Below are 22,561 nucleotides of genomic sequence, written 5' to 3'. Positions count from 1 at the left end.
TTTATTCTAAAATAGTATCATTAACTTTGGTTATATATATAAATTTAGTATTCTCAATATTGCATAAGGTGCAATTTTAACCACATAAAGGAATTCAAATTCAACTTTTATCACATGAGGCACTAAATACACTAACAAGAACAAAGTAGATTATCTAAACTATTAAATTAAATTAAATTAGTTGTTACAGAAAAGTTTAAAAATTATAAACAAGCATCTACCCAAATAGACTCTCCTACCGAACTAGTAACAAAAGTAGCCAGTGAATCCATTCACAAAATATAAATTAACATTCCAGGAACCATCATTAACATCTGCTTTTAATGAAATTACATCACCAAAAAAAAAAAATAGACAGAAAAATATTGAAATGGGATGACACACCCACCTCACAACCACAAACGAATTACATTCAAATTGCCTTTGTGACATAAAGAGAGCCAAGTGAAGAGCTAACTACTCATAAGAGTACTTTGGACTGTAAATTATTTTTAATTTCCTCGTGTTTATTTTGTTATTTCTTAATATCTTTAGTGTTCTCGGTTCATTTATGAATTTTTAGAGATTTAAAATTAAACTGAGTTTTATGAAGAAAAATTAATGGATTCAATGTTTATATGTTTAGGAGATGTTTTGGAGGATGAAAGACTCGTCAAAATAATATTTTTCTAGAGTTTTAAAAATTTATGGAGCCCAAAACCTGTGAGTTGGTGTTGCAGTGAAGGTTAGAGATTCGTAGCAGCGAACAATGGAGAAATTTTGCTGAAGAAGCTTGTGGCCGCGGCGAGCATTAAGCCTCACAGCGGCAAGATCGGTTGTTTCCACGACGAGCATTTTCTTCGCTGCGACAAGCGTATGACTAGCAAACTTTGGGTTTTTGTTGTAAAATTTAATACGCAAGTGCACGTATCGTTGTTCAAATAACAAACGCACACGAGTGAGGTCGAACCACAGGAAATTGGGCTGAATGCCACTAGATTAAATTTATGATTCTATTTGGCAAACCAATAATTTTATGATTGAAAACAAAACAAAGAGTATCAAGAAACTAAAATTAACAGTAAAAGATTTAATCAAGATGATAAATTAGGGAAGAGAATCCTGTTGATTTATTTACCCAATTGTTAATGCTAATTACTACCCTTTTTCTTGATGTGAATGACATATTAAACAAATTAACCTAACTCTTTCAGATCTTTTAGGCCCTAAATCACATGTTCTCTAATTAATCTCTGATTTAGAATAACATGTAATCCGCTTTAAGCAATAATCTAAATATCACACAGGTTATGCAAATACTTTCGTTTCACATAAAACTAAGATTATCCAATTTTAGCATTCTCAATTCTCACTTTTCAGATTTTGAATTGAGATCATAGAATGTGACAGTCAGTAGTCCCGTGATCGGTAAGGAGAAATACCAGGTAAGTTGTGTAATCCCACATCGCCTGGGGAAGGTCAAGTGAGATGATTCTGAGACTGTGCAGGTATGGGACTGCATAGTTAAAGAGAGCTTAAGTGGATTGATTGGTACAACCTATGTCAACAAGGTGCATCTTGTTTTTCGGTAGCCCATCTCGAAAGAACTCCATAGTTAAGCGTGCGTAACTTGGAGTAATTAAGGATGGGTGACCTCCAGGGAAATTTTCCTAGGAAGCGTGCGAGTGAGGACAAAGCACGCTGGAAACACTCGTGTTGGTCTGTAGGGTAAGTCGTCAGTCCATGAAGTAGCCAGAGTGACGTACTCGTGTATAAGAGCCATTCATTCCGTGGGTGTAAGGACCCAATGGAGGATTGAAGTGGGGACATTACAAATGGTATCAGAGCCTTAACCCAGCCGGAAATGTGGTCGACGAGGACGTCGGACCCCGTAAGGGGGGGTGATTGTGACAGTCAGTAGTCCCGTGATCCGTAAGGGGAAATACCGGGTAAGCTGTGCAATCCCTCATCGCCTGGGGAAGGTCAAGTGAGATGATTCTGAGACTGTGCAGGTATGGGACTGCATAGTTAAAGAGAGCTTAAGTGGATTGATTGGTACAACCTATGTCAACAGGGTGCATCTTGTTTTTCGGTAGCCCATCTCGAAAGAACTCCACAGTTAAGCGTGCTTAACCTGGAGTAATTTAAGGATGGGTGACCTCTTGGGAAGTTTTCCCAGGAAGCGTGCGAGTGAGGACAAAGCACGCTGGAAACACTCGTGTTGGTCTGTAGGGTCAGTCGTCAGTCCATGAAGCAGCCAGAGTGACGTACTCGTGTATAAGAGCCATTCATTCCGTGGGTGTAAGGACCCAATGGAGGCTTGAAGTGGGGACGTTACATAGAACATGTAGAAGGTGATCAATCTTAAATATGGAAATACACACAACGATGGATAATTTCACAAACAAGAAGGAAGGAATAACAATTATCATTAACTAAGCAAAATGTCAATCAACATTCATCATCTTCCCCAATCGGGAGTTTAGTTCATAAAACCCATAATAACATCCATAATTGAATCTAGAACAGAAATCAACATAAAAAAATCAAGAGTTAAGAAAGAACTAGTTGGTGATTGTGCTCCAGATCGTCACAATAATTTCCTCTCCTTCTTCTTTCACTTTTTGGGGCTAATCTCTGATAATTTTTGTCATGAAATGCGAGTCTCTTAAATAGAAAATATGGTTGCTATCTCTGAATGGTAACAATTCAAAACTAACCAAAAATCTCGTGTTTCGCCCATGGTCGCGACTATAAAGCCTAGTCACGACCATAGGCAAAAATGAAAAATACATGCTCTCTGTCTGGCCTCCTAGTCGCGGCCCAGGTCGCGACCATGGGCATAACTGGTCGTGACTACTGACGCATTCTTGACAGCTTCAGCAGATTTTTCTCCAAAATGCCTCGTCTTTTCAATAATTGATACAGTTTGAACTCTAATGCCTCGAGGACCTGAAACAAAGAAAATCAAGCGTAAAACCATTCTAAAAGGTAACATTAACAGAGAAAACACCTATGAAATCGACCCAGAACTTAGGCTAAAAATAGCCTAACAGTTTTCTTTAGACACTCTTGCTGTAGTGCCTAAGCCTTCGTCGTGGTGAGAGCGTGATTTTTGAAATTCAAAATTTTATTTTTAATTTAAATCAAATGGATTTTTATGGGATATAAATAGGAATTCATGGTTCGTTTCTAAGACTTTAAGACTGCATTTTTGAGAGAGAGAGAGAGAGAGAGAGAGAGAGAGAGAGAGAGAGAGAGAGAGAGAGAGAGAGAGAGAGAGAGAGAGAGAGAGAGAGAGAGAGAGAGAGAGAGATCGTGTTATCAATTGTTCATCATTATAGTTTCTTTTTTCCAACTTAATCTTTTATTTTTTATTATAATTTTCATTATAATGACTAGTTTGGAGTAGTTTCTTTATAGTTAGGGGTGATCTCAAAACCCAAGACATGAATTTTTAATTTCTATGATGGATGCTATTTTCTCAGTTTCCATTATATTGAATTATTTTTATTTTTCTATTTTCAATGATATGATTATATTTTTTTATATTGTTTAGATAATTACTAAATTAAGTTTTTCTTTTATCTATTGTCATCTTAGGATTACTATTCACTCGATAGTCTAAGGTTTTAAGTGTTTGCGATAAATTACAATTTTTAATATTGTCAAAGGTATTTTAATTGTGATGAAAAATAGAACCTATGTTAAAAGAATTATATACTTCATTAAGTTATTGCCTAGGTTAAATAAATGAAATATTTGCACCAATAACTATTATTATTAAATTATTTAAGAATTTACCCTTACCTATTTTAATACTCACAATTTAGGCATTTCTTTTTTATAGGTATACCAATGTATATTTATTGCTTCTCTCTCTTAAACTCTGCCTACATGCTAGCTTTTTTTTTTTCTTTTTCTAGACAGTAGCTTTTTTTTTTTTAATAAAAATCTTATTTTTTCAAAATAACAGTACACTAGGTTGATCAAATACTTTTTTTTTTACATTCTATTTTTTTTATTATTATTTTACATTCTTTTTTGTTTTTTAATCTAATTAATAGTTTTAGAAAAAAATAATTATATGTATCAACGTGAATTGTATTTATGAAATTTTCTTAGACCATTTTATTGTTTTCAATACCGCTACACGCCTACTAAAATTAAAAATTAACCATATGTTTTTCTTTTACATTTTATTGACTCTCCTAGTTGATATATAATCAGATTTTTTTTAAAAAAAAAAAATTATGTGAATAAACGACACAAATTGTTATTATTCTCACTTTCTTTATTTTTTTTTATTTCAAAAGTTTTTTCAGCCACGCAATTTATTATTTGGACACAAAAATTACACTATTATAATCTATTTTTTAAAGTGATCATTTTAACATGTTAGAAGCATATATTTTTCTGCTACAAAAAAAAAATGACTAAAATTAAAAGTTAGACTAAGGTTTCTTAAACAACAAAATAACACACTATAATTTAAAATCTAAACAAGAAATTATAAGTCTCCTCCAATATTTATCTTTTTACTTTTTTTTTTCCTTTTTGTTTACTTCTTCTTTTTCTGACATTATTATCTTCTTCATTTATTTATTAATTTGTTTTTTTGAAAAAATCTTCTTCATTTATTATTATTTTTTTTATTATTCTTTTTCTCTAAATTTATTATTTCTCTTAGTTTTTTTTATTTTTCCTCTAACATTTAGATATCTCTCTTACATTTTAGTATGTGTTTAAAGAAACTTTTTTGTTCCTTTTTTATATTTTGTAACAAAAAGTAATAAAATTTAAAATTTAATAAACTTTAACATATCAAGTAACATCATAACTTAACTTAAAGTCTTTTATTATTTTGTATTTAAAAGTTAAAATATAGTATACTAATAATAAATTTATTTAATAAAAAGAATTTAATATGTTAATAAAAAAACTTATAAAGTTACCAAATAGTATCTAAAACATAATAGAATTAGTTACAATATGAAAATTATTATATATATTAATTTTAAAGTTGTCTGATCAAAATAAGCAACCAAATGTGTATGAGAAAAAAATTATCTTGAATTAATTTTTTTCTAATAAAAAGTAACTAATTGATATATTATTTACATCAAAAGCAACCAAAAGGTTGCTTTTTTTAAAATTTGCAAAACACTAAAATTTCTGGAAGCGAGATTTTTTTATTTTTTTCAATTTTCGGTAATTATTTTATATTTCGGTATTTATGCTGACGTGGCAATCGGTATTTGTGCAAATAATTTTCTTAAAGGTATTTTTATAAATAAAATCAATTTTAGGTATAATATTGAAAAGACCCCTAAATAAATTGTATGGTTCATATATTTATTGCTTAGTTAAAAGAGTTAATTATTGAGTACTTCGCCTTGATTATTTGCAATAGAAAGATTAAGATAATTATCTGCTTTAGCGTTATTTGCAGGATTAATAATTTGATTGGAAAATTAAAATAACATTCGTTAGGGTGGTGATTAACCTTTAACTATTTATTAAATTTCGTAGTATCACATTTTATTTATTTTCTTAATTTGAGTTGTTAGGTTTGTTCTAAAAAAAAGCAAAACAATCCCCTTTTTAATTGATGTTTAATTTTGAATAATAGAGTAAACATAATTATTGTGGGTTCGATTTGTACTTGCTTTTATACTAAAATAATTAGAAATATTAGAATTAACTTAATTAGTAAATTTGATACGACATACGACACACATCAGAAATCTCCCACCAACCCAATCTCCCAAGACGCCCAAACCACCCCATTAGCATCTTGGAGAACCCCCTTTAACACCAATAAAGCCTCAGCTTGGTACCACTAAAGCATCGATACACAGCGAGAGGTCTTCCCCAACAGTCGAGCCAACCCAACAAACAACTCTTGGCATCCCTGCCCCACCTGTGGAAGATGAACCAGTCTGACCAGAAGCTGTAAACTCCTCAAGACCACCCTAAGCAAGCTTCGGAATCACCTCCAATATGGAATGACACTCACCAAAAAGGATTGAATTTCTGTTGAACCACGTCCACCATACTATCGTCACAAATAGCTCAAAATTCTCACGTGTAACCTCTTCAAAAAGAGTCGCCATCAAGTCTGGTACTGGCCCAAACAACCAATGCCTCGTCACTAACCAGACACCCACCTGAGACCACATCGGGACCAACGCTGAACAAAAGAATAGAGAATGTGTTATAGTTTCAGAATCTTCACCACACTTCAAACAACATAGCGATACCAAAATATTTCGATGCCAGAGCTGCGTAGCAATTGGTAGAGCTGAATGAAAGAGCCTCCATAAGAAAAGTTTTGCTTTTAGTGGTTTCCCAAGATTCAAAATTCCATTCCACCAAGTTGTTCGTGGTGTTAATGGAGGAGTTGACGAGGGAGTTTTTTAAGTTAATGATGATGGTTTGGTGGTGCATTTGGTTTGATCGAAACTCTATGTTGTTTGTTCAGAAGGTTTCAAGGTTAGAGTCGCTTGAGGTGTTGACTGGGAATGCTTTCTAAGAGCTGAATCAGCAGGGTATGAATGGGGTCGAGGTACTCCGGGGCGGGGAGAGTGAGAGATTAATTTTGAGATGGGTTCCTCCGGCAATGAGATGTTTTATGGTCAGCTCAAATGTAGTTGTGGTGCCGAGGAGTAGATTTGTCAGACGGGAAGGGTGATCCAAGACGGTGATGGTGTGATCTGAGCATGTTGATCGATCAGGCTTGAAGGTGGGTTTCAGAGCTAATCAATTGAGCTTTATTATTTTTAGAGCTAAAGTTGATTCCTCAATTGTGTGTAATTGGGTTAATAATCTAAATTCTAATATTATTTTTCGATCATTTATTAATAATGTAATTATATTAATAGCTAGCTACAGTTAATGGTGGTTCTTGTTATGTCATTTTGTGTTCCTCATAATAATGTAGTCCACACACTAGTAAAAATTATTACTAAGTCATTTAGGGATTTAAATTTCTACAAATATTTGTTCTTGATTCTTATGTACTTTTGTAAAAAATAATCTTTAATTAATGCACAACTTTAGTTAAAATAAATTACAAGCTATAAACATAACCAAATTCCGTCCATATTATTATCATTAATAAATTTTTAAAATATTTATTATTTGTATCTTTTTTTATGATAAACATAACAAAATTAAAGAGAATAAATATCATTATAAAGGTCTGTCTGTCTAGAAAGAAATTTTGTCTTAACTCTTAATTGAGTGTCAATTGATGGCAACTAAGTATAGTAGGACTTAGGATATGTTTATTTCATAACCCTTCTTTTAAGAAAAAAGTTCTACTTATAGTCTATTTTCTTAGGAAAACTTCACTTTTTGTCTGTAATAAAACACCTAATATCAAAATTTAGACCTTTCACTAATTTGTACATATTAATTCCATTGATTACATGAACTTCCCATTTTACCTTTTTTTTAAAAAAATAAAAAAAAAATTGCTAAAAACTAAAATGTGTGTTGGGTCACAATTGTATATAAAATGTGTGTTGGGTCATCAAATAAATAAGTCAAATTTATGTGGTCTATTTTGGAATAAAGTTTATGACTTAAGGGCATGATTGTTATGATTTTAATATGTGGATACCATAAGGACAATTTCTATATTGATGAGGGGCCAAATAGAAATAGTCAAAAATATTGCCAACAGGTTTGTCTGTTGGTAATATAACGGGTAATGGTCCCCATTTGCATCATATCTTTTCACTCTTGTATCCCCATCACCAAGAGAAAAACTACAGACAAAGGTTTTGATGCAAATTGGAAGATCATACCAATTAAAGGTCATTACAAAATCGATTCTATGGACTCCGGTACGCTTCCGCTATTCCTTAATCTTATTGTTTGATTCTCTTGAATTAATTAGGGCTAAATTAAGTTTTACAGTATTTCTAACATGTGGTATCAAGAGCATCCCTAAATTAGTTCTTGAGAATATATAGTAGTGTTGGTCTTCCATTAAATTATTTTTTTGTATTTGATGACTTCATGCTTCATTAATTATAATCGTTTATATATATACACGATTGAAGTAATATATCATTCTGCGATTAAACCAGTCGCACATTTGTATATTTCTTCTATTTTGAAATGATATATCATTCTGCTATTGAAGTGATATATACATACGGTTCTTTGGTTGTTTTTTTTAATTTGAATTCATATAAAGCAAATAAGTTGTTGCTTTATATATACAACACTTACTTTTGCTTGATATTTTATTTGAACACTTGTCTCCGCCGAAGGATTGATGAGGAATTATATCATAGGCATTTAGTCACTACAGTATAAAGTATAAATGCATTTAATATATTCACAATAATTATGAGAGTGAATATTGTTTTGCTTTTAGATTTATATATACTGTCATGTTACAGTATTTGATTTGATGCATATGCCATTTATATATATATTTGTTCTGTTTTTTTTTTTTTGGTTCTATTATGGAAGAATGCGATTAGCATTCTATTCTGATTTCATTTATTATTATTACTATTAGTTTTAAATAATAATAATAATAATAATAATTCAGTAACAATTAAATTCAAATTTTGGTTTAAAATTCATTAAAGATATCTAATATTTAGTTAAATTAATTGAAACAAAATATCACCAAAGTGATTTCTTTTGTGTAAATTAATTTAATAAAAATATTATGATAATTGTGTGTATGTGATTCATAAATTTATTAACTAACCCAAAGGTGAGTTAATATTTAGTTGAATTGCATGCATGTTTGTGGTGATAAATGTGTGACAATTATAAGGTATTTTGTGTGAATAATATGTTAGTCCAAAGATTGCATATTATTTGACATAATTTATTGTCAATGTTTGATCACTACAACAAGAGTACCGCTTACAATTAATATTACTGTCCAAAGACTTAATATTAATGTTGTGTTTGGTATCTTGAGATGGGATTAACCATTATTTGAATTTATTGTTTTATTTGGATTCTTATATGAGCATGTTATTTATGTAATTGTATTGTTCTTTTCAGCTGTTGCTAGTGTATCTGCTAACCTTAATTCGGTACCGGTCCTTAATGGTAATAACTTTAAGGACTGGAAGGAGAACATTTTTATTGTTCTTGGCTGCATGGATCTTGACCTTGCATTAAGGATGGATCGTCCTGCTTCTCTTACGGATACTAGTACCTCCGAGCAAAGGAGAATTTATGAGAAGTGGGACCGTTCAAACCGCATGAGTCTTATGATCATTAAGCGCGGCATACCTGAGGCTTTTAGGGGTGCGGTGTCCGAGGAGGTCACCGATGCCACAACTTTCCTTGCTGAAATTGAGAAGCGCTTTGCAAAAAGCGATAAGGCGGAAACAAGTACTCTTTTAAAGAAACTTATTTCCATGAAGTTTAAGGGCAAGGAAAATATAAGGGAGTACATTATGGAAATGTCTCACCTTGCTTCAAAGTTGAAGGCACTAAAGCTTGAGCTTTCGGATGACTTGCTTGTGCATTTAGTGCTTATCTCTCTTCCTCCACAATTCAGTCAATTTAAGGTCAGTTACAACTGCCAAAGGGAGAAGTGGACTCTTAATGAGCTCATTTCATTTTGTGTTCAAGAGGAAGAAAGATTGAAGCAAGAGAAGACTGAAAGTGCTCATTTGGCAAGCACCTCTAAGGATAAGGGCAAGAAAAGAAAGAATGAGGCTGCTAAGGATAAAGGTCTTGCACATAAGAAACAAACTCAAACCAACAGTGATGATGGTTGTTTCTTTTGCAACATGAAAGGACACATGAAGAAGGAATGTGCTAAGTATATTGCATGGCGAGCAAAGAAAGGTACATTTCTTACTTTGGTCTGTTCTGAGGTAAATTTAGCTTCAGTACCAAGAAACACTTGGTGGTTAGATTCTGGTGCTACTACTAACATCAGTGTTTCTATGCAGGGTTGCCTGAGTTACCGAAAGCCAAATGATGCTGAAAGAAGCATTTATGTGGGAGATGGCAAGTCGGTAGATGTGGAAGCAATAGGGCATTTTAGGTTGTTGTTAAGTACTGGTTACTATTTGGACTTAATAGATACTTTTGTTGTACCGTCTTTTAGACGGAATTTAGTTTCTGTTTCTTGTTTGGACAAATTGGGTTATTGTTGTTCATTTGGAAACAATTGCTTTAGTTTATCTATTAATTCAAATAATGTTGGAACTGGTTCACTTATGGTTTATGACAACTTATATTTGCTTGACACTGTTGCTTCTTATAATGAAACCTTGAATGTTGAATCACGTGGTACTAAGCGTAAAATGGATAATGAAAAATCAAGTTCCTTATGGCACAAACGGTTAGGTCACATCTCTAGAAATAGAGTTGAGCGACTTGTGTCTGATGGAATTTTAGATTCAATTGATTTTTCAGACTTTGATGTTTGTATTGAATGCATCAAAGGCAAACAGACCAAAACAAAGAAATTAGGTGCGAAAAGAGCTATAGATGTCTTAGAGTTGATACATACAGATATTTGTGGGCCATTTCCTACACCTTCTTGGAATGGTCAACGATATTTTGTATCATTCATAGATGATTACTCAAGATATGCGTACCTATTTCTACTTCATGAAAAGTCTCAAGTGTTGGACGTGTTCAAATCTTTTAAGGCTGAAGTTGAGAATCAACTTAGCAAAAGAATAAAGCAAGTCAGGTCTGACCGTGGTGGTGAGTACTATGGTAGATATGACGGCTCAGGTGAACAACGTCCAGGACCTTTTGCCAGATATCTAGAGGAGTGTGGAATTGTCCCACAGTACACTATGCCAGGATCTCCTAGCATGAATGGTGTTGCTGAAAGACGAAACCGTACTCTTAAAGATATGGTAAGGAGTATGATCGAATCATTCAACCTTACCGAATCACTCGGGAGAGGCACTTAAGACGGCAGCCTACATTTTGAATAGGGTACCAACCAAAGCAGCCGCAAAAACACCTTATGAGCTTTGGACAGGGCGAAAGCCCAGTCTTAAGCACTTTCATGTTTGGGGATGTCCAGCTGAGGCTAGGCCTTATAGGCCAAATGAAAAGAAGCTGGAACCCAAAACTGTGAGCAGCTACTTTATTGGATATTCTGAACGATCCAGGGGTTTCAAGTTTTATGATCCCAAAGTAAAAAATATATTTGAAACGGGAACTGCAAAGTTCTTTGAGGATATTGAGTTTGGGGGAGAAATACGGTTAAAGACTTTGTTTTTGAGGAGGATTTAGAATCACCCACTTCTCTTGAAGATGAGTTGATTCCTATTCCAATAGTTGCTTTTGACAATATTCAGGATTCCATTCCTAATATTGATCAAGTTTTAGATCAAGAGCAACCAAACATAGTCAATCAAACCCCAGAGGTACAAACTCAACAACCTCAAGAACAAGTGCCTTTGCGACGGTCCACTAGAGAAAGAAGAAATGCTATTAATCCAGATGAATACATAGTGTATCTTCAAGAACATGAGGATGGCATTGGAATGATGGAAGATGATCCAATCAACTTTCATCAGGCCATGAAAAGTTCTAACTCTCAAAAGTGGAATGATGCCATGAATGAAGAGAATAAGTCTATGCAAGACAATAAAGTTTGGGAAGTTGTCCCATTACCAGAAGGTGTAAAACCAATTGGTTGTAAATGGATATTTAAAACCAAGAGGGATGAAAATGGTAATGTGGTGAGGTTTAAGGCACGTCTTGTAGCAAAAGGCTATACTCAGAAAGAAGGCATTGATTATAAAGAGACTTTCTCTCCAGTTTCATCGAAAGACTCTTTCAGGATAATAATGGCACTTGTTGCTCACTTTGATCTTGAGTTACATCAGATGGATGTTAAAACAGCGTTTCTCAATGGCGACATTGATGAGACAATTTATATGGAGCAACCAGAAAACTTTGTGGTTGGTGACCCAAAGAAAATGGTTTGCAAATTAAAAAAATCCATCTATGGACTCAAGCAAGCTTCCCGTCAATGGTACCACAAATTTCATCAAGTGGTTCTCTTATTTGGTTTTGAGATGAATGCTGTTGATGATTGTGTGTATCATAAGTTTAGTGGGAGTAAGTGTATATTTCTGGTTCTATATGTCGATGACATATTGCTTGCCACTAATGATATAGGCTTATTGCACGAAACCAAGAGATTTCTATCGAAGCATTTTGAGATGAAAGATCTTGGTGACGCCTCTTTTGTTTTAGGAATTCAAATACATCGAGACCGTTCTCGGGGTATTCTTGGATTATCACAAAAGAGCTATATCGATAAAGTACTCAAACGGTTTGGCATGCAAGATTGTAGACCAGGTGATACCCCTGTCGTTAAAGGAGACAAATTTTGTCTTAAACAATGCCCTAAAGGAAGCCTTGAAATTCAAGAAATGCAAAAGATTCCCTACGCTTCGGCTGTTGGGAGTCTAATGTATGCTCAAGTTTGTACGCGTCCGGATATAGCGTACATTGTTGGAGTGTTAGGCAGATACTTAAGCAATCCAGGAATTGATCACTGGAAAGCAGCCAAAAAGGTTATGAGATATTTGAAGAGAACAAGAGAGTACATGCTCACATATAGGAGGTCAGATCACTTTGAGATCATTGGATACTCTGACTCTGACTTTGCGGGATGCCAAGATAGTAGGAGATCTACTTCGGGCTACATATATCTGTTAGGTGGTGGAGCTATATCATGGAGGAGTGCAAAACAAACACTCATAGCTTCATCCACCATGGCAGCAGAATTTGTTGCGTGTTATGAGGCATCCAACCATGGTATATGGCTGAAAAACTTTGTCACTGGGCTGCGCATTGTGGATGGAATTGAAAGACCACTTAAGTTGTATTGTGACAATAAATCAGCTGTATTGTATTCCAACAACAATAGGAGTTCGACGAAGTCAAAACACATTGACATCAAGTTCCTTGTTGTAAAAGAAAGGGTACAAAGTGGACAGATTTGTATAGAACACTTAGGTACAAACTCCATGATTGCAGACCCTCTTACTAAGGGTTTGCCACCCAAGGTCTTTCATGAACACACTGCTCGTATGGGTGTTTTAGATTATGAAGATATCTAGATTCAGTGGGAGTTTGTCTTTAGTGTGTTTTATTTATTTTATGAAACATGTGTATTTGGATATTTTTCTGATCAGAAATTATGTTATTCAGTTTATTTCACTTTGTACATTTAAGCTAAAGTTTTGATCTCCATAAAGTAAAGTAGGACCAATTGAAAATTGACATGAATAGATCACCATGCATGTAATTTTCATACCACATTATCATGATTGATCTATGTCATTTGGCTATATTGATGTATGTGACCATTGATGGGTTTAGTTGTGATTGATACAACGAAAATCGCTTTGATCCTATGTTGATATAGTTAATGGACGAGATTGCACATGCCTATGGTTATGATGACAAAGTTATGAGCTCAATAAGGTTAACACATTTATATGTATACATATGTGACCCAGTGGGAGATTGTTAGAATTTATTGGGGTCACAATTGTATATATAAAATGTGTGTTGGGTCATCAAATAAATAAGTCAAATTTATGTGGTCTATTTTGGAATAAAGTTTATGACTTAAGGGCATGATTGTTATGATTTTAATATGTGGATACCATAAGGACAATTTCTATATTGATGAGGGGCCAAATAGAAATAGTCAAAAATATTGCCAACAGGTTTGTCTGTTGGTAATATAACGGGTAATGGTCCCCATTTGCATCATATCTTTTCACTCTTGTATCCCCATCACCAAGAGAAAAACTACAGACAAAGGTTTTGATGCAAATTGGAAGATCATACCAATTAAAGGTCATTACAAAATCGATTCTATGGACTCCGGTACGCTTCCGCTATTCCTTAATCTTATTGTTTGATTCTCTTGAATTAATTAGGGCTAAATTAAGTTTTACAGTATTTCTAACAATATTGTCTTAACTCTTAATTGAGTGTCAATTGATGGCAACTAGGTATAGTAGGACTTAGGATATGTTTATTTCATAACCCTTCTTTTAAGAAAAAAGTTCTACTTATAGTCTATTTTCTTAGGAAAACTTCACTTTTTGTCTGTAATAAAACACCTAATATCAAAATTTAGACCTTTCACTAATTTGTACATATTAATTCCATTGATTACATGAACTTCCCATTTTACCTTTTTTTTAAAAAAATAAAAAAAAATTGCTAAAAACTAAAAAACTTCCCTCTCTCTCTTCCCTCTCTCTTCCTCTCTCTCTCTTCCCTCTCGTGCACCTCTCTCTCTCTAGAAAAAACTGAAAAAGCTTCCCTCTCTCTCTTCCCTGTCGAATGTTTATTTCTCGGTGGGCGGTGATAGAAAACCGGAGCACACCCCAATCACTCAAGAATCTTACACCATTATAATGGATAAGTTGTGTTTTAAGCATTTTGTTAGACTTTATGTAGTTTGCGTTCGTTATATGTGTCGTATTTGTTGAAACTGGTATTTTTTGGTTTGAAATGGTAGAGATCTTGCAGATCTAGTTTTCTGTCGAAATCTGGGTTTTTCAGATGTTATCGACAGTTTATCGATAGAATATCGATGCTATGTCGATATCCTGCTAAGAAAGGTCAGGGATGACCATTATCGACATGTTGTCGACAGTTTGTCGATATCATGTCGATTAAAAAGCAAATTAACATACATAAGTTATTTGAGAATTTGTCGACACAAAATTGTTGACACACTATCGATATGATGTCGACATTCAATCGATATCACACTTAGCAATCACAGAAAGCAATTACATCACATTGTCGCCAACATATCGACATATTGTCGACATGCTGTCGATATTCCAAGTATGATCACGCCTATTTAGCAAACAAAATTGTCGACACAATGTCGACATCATGTCGACATGAGGTCGATATTATCACACAGAAAGCAATTAAAATCACATTGTCGACAAAATATCGACATACCATCGACAAATTATCGACATTTTAGGTCAAATTTTTTTTATTCTCATTGTGTCGACATCCTATCGATACACCTACGACATCCTATCGATATACATTAACAACACAGACAATTTTATTGGTCAAACTACTTTCAATTTTAGGGTTAATTTGCTTTTTAATCGACATGATATCGACAAACTGTCGACAACATGTCGATAATGGTCATCCCTGACCTTTCTTAGCAGGATATCGACATAGCATCGATATTCTATCGATAAACTGTCGATAACATCTGGAAAACCCAGATTTCGACAGAAAACTAGATCTGCAAGATCTCTACCATTTCAGACCAAAAAATACCAGTTCCAATAAATACGACACATATAACGAAAGCAAACTACATAAAATCTAACAAAATGCTTAAAACACAATTTATCCATTATAATGGTGTAAGATTCTTGAGTGATTGGGGTGTGCTCCGGTTTTCTACCACCGCCCACCGAGAAATAAACATTCGACAGGGAAGAGACAGAGGGAAGTTTTTTCAATTTTTTCTAGAGAGAGAGAGGGGTGCACAAGAGGCAAGAGAGAGGGAAGAGAGAGAGGAAGAGAGAGGGAAGTTTTTTTAGTTTTGAATAATTTTTTTTTTATTTTTTTTAATAAAAGGGTAAAATGGGAAGTTCATGTAATCAATGAAATTAATTTGTACAAATTAGTGGAGGGTCTAAATTTTAATATTAGAAGTTTTATTAAGGACAAAAAATGAAATTTCCCTTTTCTTATTAGAGTGAGGTTATATATAAAAGTTAAATAAAATGTAATAAACTTCCACCATAGACACTCTAAAAAGGGTTATACAGATGTAACCTCATTTTTTGTTCAAATAAATTTGAATGGTTGTTAAAGAGGCTCACTTTATTTTCATGTGGGCTGGCATACTTGATTTTCTCTCTTAATACTATCTATTTAAAACTAATAATATTTCTTTAAAAATTCAGTCTCTCAAACTCAAACCTCGTTTGCTTTACCTATGACTCATCTCATTTTGGGAAACTGAGACTGCAAAATCCCCAACTCTAGAAATAGTTAACAAAATCAACTAATTAGGTGATTTTGGTGTCTAAATTTTCCGAGATAAGATGAGTTGTCGGAAAGCAAATTGGGTTTTGAGTGTGTAGAGAGAGACAGGTTAGAGAGATATTAATTTTACAGTCATTATTAAGGGATAGCATCAAGTGTGCCAGCCCACATAGAAATAAAGTGAGCCTTTTTTGATGACCAATCAAATTTATATATAAAAAAAGAAGTTCCATTAGTGTGCACTATTTTAGAGTGTCTAATATTGTAGAAATTTACCAAGTTTTATAAGTAATACACATAGTAGGGCTTTGTACATCATTTCCATGAAGAGGTCAGGTTAGGTTCCTTTGGCCGATCAAAGTCTCCTTAGGTCCGAAAGTCACTTCTTGGCTGGCCAACATATAGGCTCCTCTTGGTCGGCCAAGAATGTTGGTACAACTCCTTGAGGGCTCGCTTCACTCCCTTCGGTTGCTGCTTGACGGTTTTGCTATATCTTGTATGAACTGTTCTGCTATTGGCGGGATTGTACTCCCACTACAAAAAATTTTACTTACTAAAAGTAAAAAAGTTGTGACTAATTGTTAATTATTATTCCTATATTGTGACTAAAAAGTCCGTGGCTAAATGTATTGTTAGAATCATTTATTTGTGGACTAATATAATACCATAATCACAATCATTAACTATGTGCCCAATATTTATTCACTACCATAATGGGATGGTTAATAATTAATAAATGTATTAGAGGCACATGGGAGCACCCTAAAACTATAATTGGCCCATTAAATTATAGTCCACTACTAATTATACTCATTACCCCAATAAGCCTAATATAACCCCTTAGGGTTATGTATTGTATATAAAAAGGGTAATATGTGTTTAGTATGAAAATAGAGAGGGTGTGTGGTGAAAAGAAAAGGGTTGCTCTCATAGGTTCTCTTCTACCAATTTGGTGTTCATTCTCATTGAAGGTTTTGGTGTCTTAGCAACAAAATGGAGAATAGCAATATGGGAGGTATGTGTTTTACATTTGTGATGCTCTAAATAAAGTATTGATTTTGGTTTTAATGATTATGAACAATGATGTTTAATGTATATTTAGATAGTTCATAATCTATGTGAAGTTTAACATGTATTAGTCACAAAAATTACAATTTGTTGTGACTAAATGTGGTTTTAGTCACAATATAACTTGTTGTGATTAAAAATAAATTAGTGACAACTTGTGTTTAAATACTATGTTTTAGTCACAAGTAGTTTTTTGTTGTAACCAAAAGTCACATTTAATTATAAAAAAAATTATGTTGTTATTAAAAAATTGTCATTAAAAGTAACTGTTTTTTATAGTGTCCACCTGTACTCTATTTTTGGCTTACAAATACGAACACGACGTGATTTCTTAGCATGTCACACAACATAATATGGTAAGTACTTGTAATAAACATGTCTTGACACAAATTCAAAATTGACAAGTTCAACATGTGTGATTATACATGTTATGACCTGATAAAAATAATTATGTATATAAACACACATTACTTATAAAATTCATAGTTTAAATCTATTTTATTTTATTTTTTTGAAAAAAAAAATAGAAAAAAAATGTATTTATAAAGTTTTTTAATAGAGTTTTTATTTTATTTTACATGATATAAAAAAAACATATATATATATATTTATATATTTTGCATAGATGTGTTATAATCGTGTCATTGTAAATTAAAACGTGTTCATCTCAAATGTATGGACCTAAATCTAACATGGAAGTTATTGAGTCACCAATTTTTTTTTTATTTTATATAGTTTTTCGAGTTATATTATTGTGTAATACATAATAAATAATAATAAAAATTTTTGCTAAAAAAGAACATATATAAATATGGGTAAATACTATTTTGGACCCTCTTTTTTACAAAAGTTACCAATTAGACCATGTATTTTGTTAAATGGCAAAATGAACCCTGTATTTTTTAAAATAGTACAAATAGGACCTTGAATTGATTTTTTGTCAAAATAAAGTTTAATTATAATCCGATCTAAAAGTGCTATGACAAAACTGTTTACATTTTTTTATATTCGTTCGTATTAAGTATTGTCTTCAAGTTGGTTGTATTAAAAAAAAGTTGTCAAAAATTAAGCTCAAGATCCTATTTTTACTATTTTAGAAAATACATGGTCCATTTTGTAATTTAACAAAACACAGAATCCAATCTGTAACTTTTGCAAAATACAGGGTCCAAAATAGTATTTACCCTATATATATATTATTGTCTGAGTAGAATAATGGAGCCAATTTGATATATTTTTGTACTCTCCTCCAACTCTAAACCCTAACAATAAATAGGTAATACCCTACTGGTACCCGTAAACAATTTTTCGAGTAAAATTGTTATTATTCCTATATTTGATATTATAACTAATCATAAGAACATATGTTCATTTCATTTGGATCCCACTTCACCACTTTAGCTCTTTTTATTAATTAGTGCAAAATAATAATAATTAAATTGTAGAAACCATTGAAAAATAAAAATTAAGTATTAGAAAAAACTTACATTCTCATCCGTGCATTTTTTATTTTTTGTATTATTATTTGTAGTTGTGGTAGTAGTTATTTATCTATTTTTTTATGTAAATATCAATGGTTTGCTTCGAAAGAAAAGGTCCACATTAGACTTCAAATTTACACTTCATTAATTAAAATAAAGAATAATTAAACTTTGAAATTTAATATATATATAAATTAATATACATAGTGATTCTCTCCCACCCTCTTCTCTTCTGTTTGGCACTTCGTTGGTTCCAGTCAAGGCAAGGCATATATGGCACGTGTGTACGGAAAGAATATATATTAACGTTTAACTGAAGCACCTAATGATATCATTATTTGATTATTTGATTTTTATTCTTGTGTTATCAAAAAAATGAGAGAGACCAATGCCCATCTTTTTCTTCCATTAATTATTATATTAATATTATTATTATTTACTTTTACTTTAAATGTTTAGTCATTGTTTTATTATGTATTATTTATATCTTTATATGCTCGATTAGTCGTGATCCGATTTGGAACAAAATATACTTGTAACTTGATGTTTAATAAATATTACAATTACCATCTTTCGTATTACGCCATTTGAAATTATATTCGATACCTGCTTAAACAAGTTTTATTCTTTTTTTACTCGGTGCATTATCAACAAAGAACAGCACTAAATATATAGTAGGTATATTCCACCAATAACCATAATAATAATAACAAAAAAAAAAAAAACTTATATCGGTTTAATCTAAATTATCAAATCGATTTTTGGAGAATGTCAGCTTTGTATACTGAATTATATGTGAGATATTTTTTGGGTTAATAATATTTTGAATTTTATATTTTTGCAAAAGCTACTGATTTTTTGTTAAAGGATAAAAATGACACGTATTTTTAAAAATAATACAAATAGAACTTTAAGATAAATTCTTGATATTTTTTTTTAATATAACTAAGTTAAAAGATAATTTCTAACACAAATAGATAAAAAAAATATTACCAATTTTATCATAACTATTTAGTACTATTTTAAAAAAAATACATTATTAATTTTGTCATTTTATAAAATAGGACATCTAATTAATAATTTTTGTAAAATACAAAATTTATATTTTTCCTATTTTTTTATAATAAAAAATAGAGGTATATGTTTATGGGTGACTATTGGTTACATTTTTATTGTAACCATATGGTTACATTTTTCATTAACCTGTAATAACAGGTTACTAATAGGTAGACTTTCCTTTTTTAGATTTAATTAATTATAATTAACTATTTTTTTAAAATAATTAATTAAATAGACATTCCTTTTTTAGAATTATTTAATTATAATTAACTATTTTCTTAAAATAATTAATTAAATATTTAACAAAATCTCTTTTAGTAATTAATATTTATATTTAAATCCTTACTTGAATTATTTTAATAATTAAGCCATTTAATTATAATATTTACAAAAAAATTTATTTTTTTTACAAAAATTAAACTTCTTTTGACACAAATTAAAATTCTCTTCTTATAATAAATTTTTAAATAATTAATTATTTTTAAATGATATTTAATTATTTTGTTACAATTATATGAACTAAGTATGAGGCCTCAAGCTAATCAATCGATAACAAGTATAGCCATTTTTTTTTTAAAAAAAAATCCTTCAACTTATTTCATTTTTTACTTTTTAAATATCTAAATAAAAAAATTAAATAATTATGCGTAATAATTTAAAATTAAGATTACAAGTATAATAAAATTTAAATTATGAAATTATATGTGTATAATTTTAAATTATAAAAAACTTTGCTATAAAATTTTAAATAATTTAAGTATAAAAAAATAAATTGCTAAAAGATCCTTATATAGTAATAAATTGCAAAAAATTAATTAATAATTATAATTAATTTAATTTTAAAATATAATTAATCTTAATTAAAGTTTTATAAGGAAATAAATGATTAGGTTACTTTCAAGTTACAAGTTATTTTTTATTTATTTTTATTTAATTTTTAAATTAATCACAACCATTAAATAGTAATCCAATGGCTTAAAAAAATGTAACCATGATGGTTACAATAAAAATGTAACCATTGAAACCTCTTCCATATGTTTATATATATATATATGTATATTCTTATTATATATATATATATATATATATTTGATTGAGGAAGAACAAAAAGAAAACCCCTAATTTTTGAGTGTGGAATTGATTATAGTATGATAAGTAATATTTCTCTGGATAGCAAAAAATAATGTAGTTGTAATAAAGTAGTCTTTCTATTCCTTGCCTAAAATAACCAATAACTTGACTATATTCCACAAGATAAAAAGGTTCTTACAAATAGGAAGTAATTAGTATCATTACCAATTCAATTTTTCCTCTGCCAATTTTCTCCATTTTTTCTTAGCCTTTGCACAGTGTACTATTTTCTTTTACTTCACTTTACTTTAGCTTTCATATCTAAGATATTCTGTGCTGCATTATATCATTTAACACTAACCCCTTATCTCCAAACTTCAACCCCTTAAAGATTCCATTTGGGCATTAATTAATACGTTTAGATATTTAAAAGTAGCAAGGCAACTACTTTTTTTTGAAGAAAAGCGTACTTGTATTAGATGAGAAACTGTTAGACCTCGCGGTCATTACAAAATATAATATCAGGCATAGAGGAAATTGGCAAAGAGCCAAACCTCTGATGGGAAAATGCCCAGTTAGCCACATTATGGGCTATAAAATTACACTGTCTACGAACAAATTGAAAAGTACAGCCAATAAAAGAGGTGGAGGTATTTTTACAAAAAGAGACATAGTTATCAAGCTCCCAACAGGACTCCTTCCCATTAAGAGCGTTGATCACCACCCTCGAGTCACTCTCCACAATAAGGAACTCAATACCACGAGTTTTAGCCTCCTCTATAGCCAAACAGCAAGCCGCCGCTTCCCCACAGAGAGCATTAGAAAAATCCAGTCTTTTTGTAGAAACCCAGATCACCTTGCCGACGTGATCCCTTGCAACCACAGCAGCGCACATGCTATCCATCCCCACTCTAACGTCGCAGTTGAGCTTCAACCAATCCTGTGGGGGTGGACTCCAAGATTCCGTCAGGCAGCGGGTTGGACAAGGGAGCAAGTAAGCATGATGATCTGCAAAAGAAAAACGAACAGAGTCTATACATTTAAAGATATCCACCGGACTACTATTGTGTACCTTTTCATTCCGGGTCCGCCAGATTGTGTCAATGATGAGCGAAGCATATAAAAAGGTCTCCTGCTCATTAATTCCTTTGTTTTTGAGATCCCATAAGAACTTAACCCAATCCCACATTCTTATACCAGCATCACAGATAGGGAAGATACCCCAAGGAGAGGACCGCCATAGGTGAAAGGCAACATTACAAGAGAGAAATAAATGCTCCATAGTTTCACTTTCTGTTCCGCACAGGGGGCAACTCTCATCCTCAATAGGAAACCTTCTACCTAACACCGATCGAACTGGGAGAGCCTTGGACAGAATACACCACCAAAGGACCTTGAGTCTCTCTGGAATTTTACTATTCCAAAGCTTGTTCCACATAGAGGGAGCAACCTCTCTAGGCTCGAACTATCCACGGTCCGGGCCAAGTACGCCGATTTGCAGGAGAACCGACCATTACTTTCCAAGGTCCAAAACCAGCTATCCTTGCCTCGACCAGCAGGAACACCCTCACTCAGGATAGCAGAGATTGTTTCTTGATTAAACAAATGGTGGAGCTTTTGGATATTCCATCCACCATTCTGAAACAGGAGCTCGGCTACCTTGGTCTCCCTACTCACTACCCGCCCACTAGAATGGGGAGTGAAGCCCTTTAGATGCGCAATCCAAGGGTCCAACCAAATGTTGGTATCCTGGCCATCGGCCACTCGCTTACAAGCCCCTTTACGGATGACGTCTCTTGATTTAGTTACATTCTTCCAAAACCACGAGTCCGAGGCTTTCGGAACACAATCTAGAAAGGACTTTC

At 32.3% G+C, this 22,561-nt stretch overlaps 1 protein-coding gene across 1 annotated transcript; it reads right to left on the bottom strand.

Annotated features, from left to right (window-relative positions):
- Positions 1-21,186: 21,186 nt before the first annotated feature.
- On the bottom strand, positions 21,187-21,978 carry LOC133033507 (uncharacterized). Its single transcript, XM_061108312.1, has one exon. It carries the CDS (start codon positions 21,976-21,978, stop codon positions 21,187-21,189), a length of 792 nt encoding a protein of 263 aa, XP_060964295.1.
- Positions 21,979-22,561: the final 583 nt, after the last annotated feature.

This window comes from Cannabis sativa, chromosome 1 (assembly GCF_029168945.1).
Source record: "Cannabis sativa cultivar Pink pepper isolate KNU-18-1 chromosome 1, ASM2916894v1, whole genome shotgun sequence".
Lineage (NCBI taxonomy): Eukaryota > Viridiplantae > Streptophyta > Magnoliopsida > Rosales > Cannabaceae > Cannabis > Cannabis sativa.
This window is presented reverse-complemented; position numbering and strand designations above follow the sequence as displayed.